Source organism: Taudactylus pleione, unplaced genomic scaffold, assembly GCF_031769625.1.
Source record: "Taudactylus pleione unplaced genomic scaffold, aTauple2 ptg000111l, whole genome shotgun sequence".
Lineage (NCBI taxonomy): Eukaryota > Metazoa > Chordata > Amphibia > Anura > Myobatrachidae > Taudactylus > Taudactylus pleione.
Window position 1 is genome coordinate 2,761,116 of NW_028284513.1, and position 8,864 is coordinate 2,769,979.

The 8,864-nt window shown below is 47.3% G+C and overlaps 1 protein-coding gene across 1 annotated transcript; it reads left to right on the forward strand.

Annotated features, from left to right (window-relative positions):
* The first annotated feature begins 530 nt into the window (after positions 1–530).
* LOC148525151 (uncharacterized) lies at positions 531–1,442 on the forward strand. The gene has a single exon (XM_088471155.1). It carries the CDS (start codon positions 531–533, stop codon positions 1,440–1,442), a length of 912 nt encoding a protein of 303 aa, XP_088327281.1.
* The last annotated feature ends 7,422 nt before the right edge of the window (positions 1,443–8,864 follow it).

An 8,864-nucleotide genomic window follows, 5' to 3' on the forward strand; every position in this document is an offset into this window, starting at 1 on the left:
CTGCGTTTGTCCGCGGAGCACAAACTAGATCTCGCAGTTTGGGACGTTTTTCTGGCAGATTTCAATGGGGTGCGTATTTGGCCGTCAGTTCCGCAAACAAACCGTGGCCTGCAGCTCTTCACAGACGCTGCGGGTTCCTCTGGTTTTGGGGCCTTCTTGGATGGGTCTTGGTGCTTCGCCACATGGCCAGAGGAGTGGGTAAGGTTGGGGCTGACCTCAAACTTGCTTCTCCTTGAACTCTTCCCCATCATTGTATCACTTGAACTCTGGGGTTGGCGCTTGCGCGACCAGTCAATGGTGCTCTGGTGTGATAATTTAGGGGTTGTACAGGCCATCAACAACCAAAGATCCTCATGCCTCCCGGTGCTGCGACTTCTGCCTTACCTGGTGCTGCGCGTATTGCAAATGAATATTAGCTTTACCGCTAGGCACGTCCCTGGGGTTGACAATGCTATTGCTGATGCGCTGTCTAGGCAAGATTGGGTGAGGTTCAGGGCATTGGCTCCCTCAGCAGCTTTAAGAGGTGAATCATGTCTATCTCATTGTTGGCAGATTATCAAGCCGGCATGGAGGATCTCGCACGTCGGTCCGTGGCCCCTCGGACCTTGACTGCGTATCAGGCCTCGTGGCACCAATGGGAATGCTTCTTACAGAGTCGGAAATCAGCAGGTACTTCCAAGCGTGCACTCATGATAGAATTTGTGTGGAGTCTGTTTGGTGAAGGCAGGTCGCGGGCTTATGTAGCCCAGAGGCTGGCCGGCATTTCCTTCTTTTTGCAACTGGCGAGAAGTAGGGATGTCACTAAGGGTTTTTTGATTCAAAAGGCTCTTAGAGGCTGGTCGCGCGCAAGCCCGGCGCCGGTTGATCGTCGGCGCCCCATTGGTCCGGAGCTGTTATTACGGTTAATTGAGTGTTTGCCAGTTATATGTTCGTCCCCTTTTGAAGCGTTGCTTTTCCGGCTCGCTTTTGCGATGGCCTTCCATGGGGCTTTTCGCATCAGCGAGTTGGTTGCACGGTCTCGTTCCGCCCCTCCCCCGCTGCTGCGATCTCACATTGTCCTTCGTGGCTCCGTGCTTTGCCGTATTCAACGATCTAAGACTGATCAGCTGGGTAGGGGTCGTTGGGTGTCCCTGCAATCCTCTCCGATGGAGGGAATTTGTCCGGTGCACCTTGCGTCCCAATATATCAGTTACCGCCACGCGCTTGAAGGGGCTTGGCTCATGCATTTAGATGGTTCCCCTCTAACTAAATTTCAGTTTCGGTCGGTTTTTTATCGTTGCATACAGCACGTCGGGCTTTCCAAATCGGAGTTTGGTACTCATTCCTTTCGGATTGGCGCAGCGACTTTTGCAGCTTCTTCAGGTTCCTCTCCACAGGAGATCCAGGCCCTGGGGCGGTGGAAGTCCGACGCATTCAGAAGATATGTCCGTGTGGAGTCTTGATGTACTTTGTTTCAGGCTTGAGTGCTTCGGCCAACTCGTCACCTTTTAGGTGGGGGTCTCGGGGGATTTTGCCCAGTTTTTTGCCCTGCATTGGACACTGATTGGTTATCTACATTATAAAATTATTGAATATGATAGTCGAAAAAATATAAAAAAATAAATAAATAAATAAATAAGAATAAATAAATAAAAGATCCAGCAGGTTTTTTGTAGGTTTTTACCTCGGGTCAAGCCTTCCTTCCCCCTCTTCCCACCCCACCCACCATCTCCCTCTGCAATATTTTAGTCACAGTATCTCATGTATTTTTCTGTGTATTGCAGGTGGCATCCAGGATTGTAAGCCCATTTGGTTTGTCGGTCATTCTTATATGTTTTGGGCGGGGCAGTCCCGCTTTGCAACAGATGCTTCTGTTTTCCCTCGTTGGGATAGAGTGAGGTGGTTAGGCCACAGAGGTATGCGTTGGGGATCGTTATTGCCCTGTCTCCAGACGGCAGCTGAGAATTTCGGTTCTCCTATAATCTTGGTGATTCACCTGGGCGGGAATGATTTGTGCCAGCAGACGTCTCTCGAGTTGCGGCACAATATTATCCGAGATTTGGGTGTGTTGCTCAGTATGTGGCCTGATTGTGTGATTGTATGGTCCGACATTATTGCCAGGCTTTCCTGGAGGTGCAGGTATAGTGTGGTGGGGCTGGACAAGGCCAGAAAGAGAGTGAATAGATGGGTGTCCGAGAGAGTTTTGCAAATGGGGGGTTTGGTGGTGCGTCACCCTCTAATTAGGGTACAAGATGCCCATCTTTTTCGTAGGGATGGGGTTCACCTCACGGAGGAGGGGCTATTTTTATTTCTTGAAGGTATAGGTTTAGTGTTAGGAGGTTTAGTTTGTTAGGTAGTATGGTGGCGTACATGTTTCATTAGGGAACATGTGTGGCGAGAAAGAACGGCAGTCTATATAAAGCGTCCACCTTGCTGCAGTAATTGTCGGTGCGCCCCCCTTCAATGCACTGGTTAGGCTGATTTTACCCTACTGGGGTCAGCGGCACCTCTCGTCGGAGTGGGCTAATAATAGTGCATTGGGATGGGGGCGGATACCGTCCAACTTGCCAGAGAGGGATATCAGCCCTTGCAAGTTGTTATATATCACTCTGACACTTGAATTGGGATAGTGGCCCTTTTCAATGAGTGCATTACATCCTTGCTTAAGTCAAGTGGGGCGTCAGATGACTTGCCGTTCTTTCTTATTCCACCATACTATGTTGTAAAATAAATAAAGCTGACCATTTGTTTTTATCGCATATACTTTGTCTGACTCTTTATTTTAGTTAAGTTGTAATAACATGTTTATGGTTGCACACATTATCTGCCGATAGGTAGTTTAAAATAACCGAAGTTCGGATAGATCTGAGGGCATATAAACACCTAGGCAGGGATACGTGGAGTTAATAAATTAGGTAGGAAGGTTAGCTTTATGATTGTCAGGTTGACACTGTGTTCGGATTGGTGAGTGCTGATTTAAGGGGTGTGTTTAGTAGGAGTGTGGGTAGGTCTGAAGAGTTAATCTGCCTCTTTTGAAATTGATCTCCCACCCTCCCTCCCCGATTTTCCTTTTGTGTCTTGTGTCGGCTTTATTTGCAATGGCGAGAAAGAACGGCAGTCTATATAAAGCGTCCACCTTGCTGCAGTAATTGGCGGTGCGCCCCCCTTCAATGCACTGGTTAGGCTGATTTTACCCTACTGGGGTCAGCGGCACCTCTCGTCGGAGTGGGCTAATAATAGTGCATTGGGATGGGGGCTGGATACCGTCCAACTTGCCAGAGAGGGATATCAGCCCTTGCAAGTTGTTATATATCACTCTGACACTTGAATTGGGATAGTGGCCCTTTTCAATGAGTGCATTACATCCTTGCTTAAGTCAAGTGGGGCGTCAGATGACTTGCCGTTCTTTCTTATTCCACCATACTATGTTGTAAAATAAATAAAGCTGACCATTTGTTTTTATCGCATATACTTTGTCTGTCTCTTTATTTTAGTTAAGTTGTAATAACATGTTTATGGTTGCACACATTATCTGCCGATAGGTAGTTTATAGGGGAGCAATATCACTAATTTTACTGCGCACCCCTATAAAGTGTGCATCTATAATACATTTTCAAAGATTGCTGGAGCTCTAAAAGTACATTTTCAGAAGGTGTGACTATGAGAAGGATAATACCTCATGCATCCATTGTCCAAGCTCTATTCATTCAGACATTGAAAGCTAATTTCTGGTTCTTGGCTGAAGTTAGGGAAGCAACTAAGGGCTTGATTCAGCAAGGAATGCAGTTACTAATACGCATGCGACCGGGCAGGCGATTGTTAATACGCATGCGACCGGGCGGGCGATTGTTTCATTCTGCACATGCATCTTACTGCATGTGCACAAACCGACCGCTGCGATCGCAGTGACTACGCAGACCCATCACAGAGTGATTGACAGGAAGTGCCGATTGGGGGAGGTGACGGGGGGGGGTGGTCTGCGAAACGTAGGCATTCCAGTGCGTTCGTACACCGTTGCAGGAGCAAGCATAAATTAGCCACTGAAATGCCGTACGCAGTCTGAGGACTCATAGCGCGCAATGAAGTTAGCAATTCCCGAGTAAGGTCAGGGCTTGTGCAAGTGTCCGTGAGGCTGCGATGGTACTCGATTGTACCAATGGTTTTGCAGTCTTGCTAAACATTCCGGATGTGTGCTAAGTAAAGTGGGCGTCCTTCTGAGAAGGTCTGGGCCATCACTGCATTGTTTGCACGAATATGTATCCTTCTAACTTGTTTATGCATGGTACTGATGCTCGATCGTCCATCTGAGCGAGGGTAAAGTGAAGCATGGTATCAGTAGGCAGAAGAGTCTCTAAGGTGAATCACACTGCCCTGAGCTCTAGCACAGAGAACACTGGGGGAGGAAGGAGCATGGATGTCCAATTATTCAGCTCTTATCCAACAACCAGTTATTATCTGGTAACAAGTCCTTACCAGGATCTTACCCATCATACTGCTGGTGTCATGATGTCAATCACTATAAATGACAAATTTCTCATTTCAAAAGCATTAATGCCAGTGAAGACTGTGCACAGTCTGGTTGATGACAAAAACATGTCATGGGCACACCAAGATCGTTTTGCTCAAATACCTTGATACTTAAAATGGCCAGATGGATCTTTTCTTTTGAAAGATTTATGCTAAGGGAGAAAAAATATATTTTTAGTTGTTTTTTTTTGTTTTTTATTTAAATATATGAATATATAAGAAATAATGATTCAACACAAAAGTGGAAAATCCCTCTCTAATGAGCTAACAGCTATATTGTGAATTGAGGCAGGCAGTGGTATAGTTATTTGTGCACAATTCTTCAGATATGTAAGGGTTAAGACAAAAAGAAAATTAAGCAGCTTTTCTTGCAGGAACAGCAGGGTAATTAATTGTCCTTTGTGCGCTAGTGAATAGCGTCTGATAGAGAATGCTGCAAAATATGTGAGCTCACCCTGATAATTACAGCCTGACGATTCCAGAGACGCCAATCACAGGGGAAGCCTGTTAATTCCACCAAAGTCGGGGGAGGCAGGGGGTGCCACGCCTGATCTTTTGTCCTGTTCCTTTATCCATTTGGCTGCAAAAAAATAGGAGAAATCACATGATACCTATGCAAAGCAATGTACAACTATTGCCAAGGCTTTAGGCAACCTGCTTCATTTGACATCAATGAAAATGAGATAGTTTCTCTGCACAAAAAGGTCAATGTGTAGAAAATCCTAGAATGTAAAGAAAGATCAGGCTTTAGGATGTGTGATTTTTCACAGAAGTTTTCATACTGTCAATCTGCAGTAGCCTTTTGTACATAACTTCACTTACAATGCCCTATCAAATTGAGTTGTTGAGTTTTAAAAACATATAGGGCCTGATGAACAGTTCGATGGAATTCAGGCTTATGTTCTCCCGCATTGTGTGCACAGATAATAATCACTATTTTCACCAGTATGCAGAGTTATCTATATGCTTGGTTTGATACTAGACATAGACATTAGTGATCACTACCCTATACAACATCAGGTGCAAGAGATATGTCTGCAAACAGAGTATATCCGCTTACGTCATACTCTTTGTAAAACGGGCTCTCTCCACTTTGCCTACATGAGAATAACAGATTAGAGCTCAGTTATACCCAATGCAGCCATCAAGGGAATACAGGTGGTACAACTATATGGGGCCCAGGCAGATGGGGCAGGGGGGTGGTGGACCCAATGATTGTGTCTTGCTTCCAATTCTCTGAGTCTGTGTCAGGCTCATCAGTGCCTGCAGCAGGGCAGATTATGATGTAGATACCTGCCCTGTGCCCCCTTCACTTAGACAGGACCCTCTCAGGCTTCCACCGATGCCGGCAGTGACGGAATGGCGGCGGAAGCCATGCTGCATTCAGCAGCATAGCCTCAGATAACGATACCGCCCTTCGGACCTGCATGTGGGAGCGTGCATCATCAGTGACATAGTGCATACACCCTGGACGATATGAACTATTTGTCGGAATAGCCTAATTTGCTCATAAAATCGTCTAGTGTGTACCCAGCATAAAGTGTACTAGAGACACTGGGCTGCAACTTTAACCACATTGGAATTAGTTTGAAACAAGTTCAAAGTCGCAGATGAAGCACAACAAACTTGGTGTAAGAAAAAGCCACGGCTGCTGCATAGTAGCATTTTATATACAGATTCAGACTTATTCACATACAAATTTAATTGTGCAAATTAATAAATTTTGATAAAATAAGTTGCTCGGCCAAGTTGCGTGGAACCTCCCATGCCGAGTGGGACTGTTTGGTGCTACTGAAGACACAGTGTATGAGGCATACATGCCTACGCTCCCGGCTGGGAGGCTCCTGAAAATCGGGTGTTGCTCCCGGCCGGCCAGCAATGTGGTCAAGTCTCCCGCATCTCCCTCTAGCTGCCCACACACCATGACCAGCCGCTGGCTTGCCCCTCCCCCGTGGCCGCCCACTTATAGAGCACAAGTGTCAGGATGCAGCCTGGGATCGGCCTTTACTCACTGCTGAGCTTGTATCTCTGGGCTCCAAGGCGTGCAGACGCTAGTTGTAGTGGTGGGTTAGGGCTGGGGATTTTCCGTTAGGACTTCCATGCGTGTGTCCTGACTCCTGTGTTAGCAGGCATTGGTGCAGCCATGTTGGTTCATCTCACCTGATCAGTCTCCTCCAATGGCAGCCCTGTGGTCTCGCTGCTGATCTCATGATCCAATGACCAGCAGCCTAGGGGTATTTAGGTCCGACTCCTGCACAGAAAGTTGCTGATCAACATCACCGCATGACTGCACGTAGTCATTCCTTGTGACAACCGTCTTATGTTCCAGAGGCTGTATTCCTTTCCTCGGTGTTTCCTGGCTTCATGTTTGTTTCCTGTGGCCTCTGTGTATTCAGCCCCGTGTTCAGTACAGGTTCATTCTGTGTGTCTCAAGTTGCTCCACTGTGTACTCAGGACCTGATTCAGGCCGGGTCGCTAAGTTGCACTCACTCGCTCTGAACGATTTTTGTCCATCTGCGCATGCGTATAATTCGCAGTGCGCGTGCGCAAGCTAGTCTTTGCGATCTTTTTTTGGTTGCTCGTAAGCCACTATCAGGTTGCTACTTTGAGTGACAGATAGTGCCGTTTGTGGGTGGTAACTGGGGAAGGTGCTTGTAAACGAGGGAGTGGTGTTGCGGACACAGGCGTGTCAGGCCGCCAAAACGCCATTTAAAGGGCGTGCATAATTATCAAAGTAGCGTCACTGGTCACGTCACCAGCATGTATTTCAGGCCGCATTCATCGCTGTGCTTGCGGTGGGTTAAGGCAACCTCAAGGGCTGCGATCAGCTCCGATGGCTCTCGATGGTCCCGATTAATCCTACATTTCCCGGAGATGATATGTGTTGTGAGTGGCAAGAGGGCGTCTATAAACACTTGCAAGCGTACTTTGTCGTAGCTCGCTAAAACATAGTGGGCGTCCTTACGCCATGCAGTGCGAGCACATAATTTAAATATCTGTCCCCTATTTGCCATCGAGTGGCCGCAACTTGCGAACGGGTCTGAATGAGCTCCTCAGTCTGTATCCTCTCAAGTCCTCTGCTGGTGCGTTCCGGAGTCGCACCTTTGTTTACAAAATACACACCACTGTGTACATTTTCAAAGTCATCTGCCGGTGCGTCCATAGTCGTACCTTTGTGTACAAAATACACATCTTTGGGTGATATTATAAGGTCATCTGCTCGTGCGTCCAGAGTCGCACCTTTGTGTACAAAATACACACCATCATGTACAAAGTACGCACCAGTGTGTACAATTTCCTATTAACTACCGATGCATCTGGAATTACATATAGTATACAAAATACACATTACTGTGTACTTCATTCCTGTGGTTCAGTACAAGTCCCGTCTATACCTCCAGTGCATCCCAAGTGGCATCCTTGTGTACCTTGTCCCCGTGCTTCTAGTGTGCCACAATATTTATCTCCATTATTTTCATATTGTCACACTCACGTGATTTGTTTGTGGACCGAACCATAGTCACTGGTTATCGAGGGTTCAGAAGTGCGGTCAGAGAAACTGGGAGGTTTGATATAGTTTTGACTTATGGATGATAACTAATTGGTTGAAGGTAGACCAGTATCTGGGAAGTTGACAGAGACCCGTCATAGGTGTGGAACTAACACGCCAGTGGTTTTCACCAGTGACCCCGGCAAGGGAATTTAGGCTTAGCTGTGACTGACGTGCAGGTGGCGGTCCTCTGCTTTGGTTTCCCTATACTGGGTTGAGACTGAGACAATGAGGAACACTCAGGATAGAGATGTATATGGACTGGATACACCGGAATGGGACTGGACTGGATACACCAGAATGGAACCGGACTCGATACACTGGAATGGGACCGGACTGGATTCACCGGAGTGGGACCAGACTGGATACATCGGTATGGGACCCGAATGGATTACTGGGATGGAACCGGACAAGATTTCTGGAATGGAACTGAACTGGATTATCAGAATGGAACCGGATAGCAACTGGAGCCAGTGGTGCAGCGAGATGGGAATCTGCACTCAGTAACAGAGAATTCTACAGGAGCTCAAATGGTATCTTACACCTGGTTGGAAACAACATGGCTGCGCCCAGCAAGTTTAGCCAGAAGTAAAGAACCCACGCGGGATGCCGGAGAAACTTTGACATGGCTGACCGTGGAGTGAAGCAGGATGCTGTCAGTGGGAGAGTTGTAAGCAGCGCTCTGACCTTCCGCTGCACTAGCTGCCGACCGCCAGTGAGTCAGGACAGCAGGACACACGTGGCTGTGGATGATGAATAGGGATGCCGTGATCCCCTGGCACACCAGGACATCCTCCTAACAGGCAGG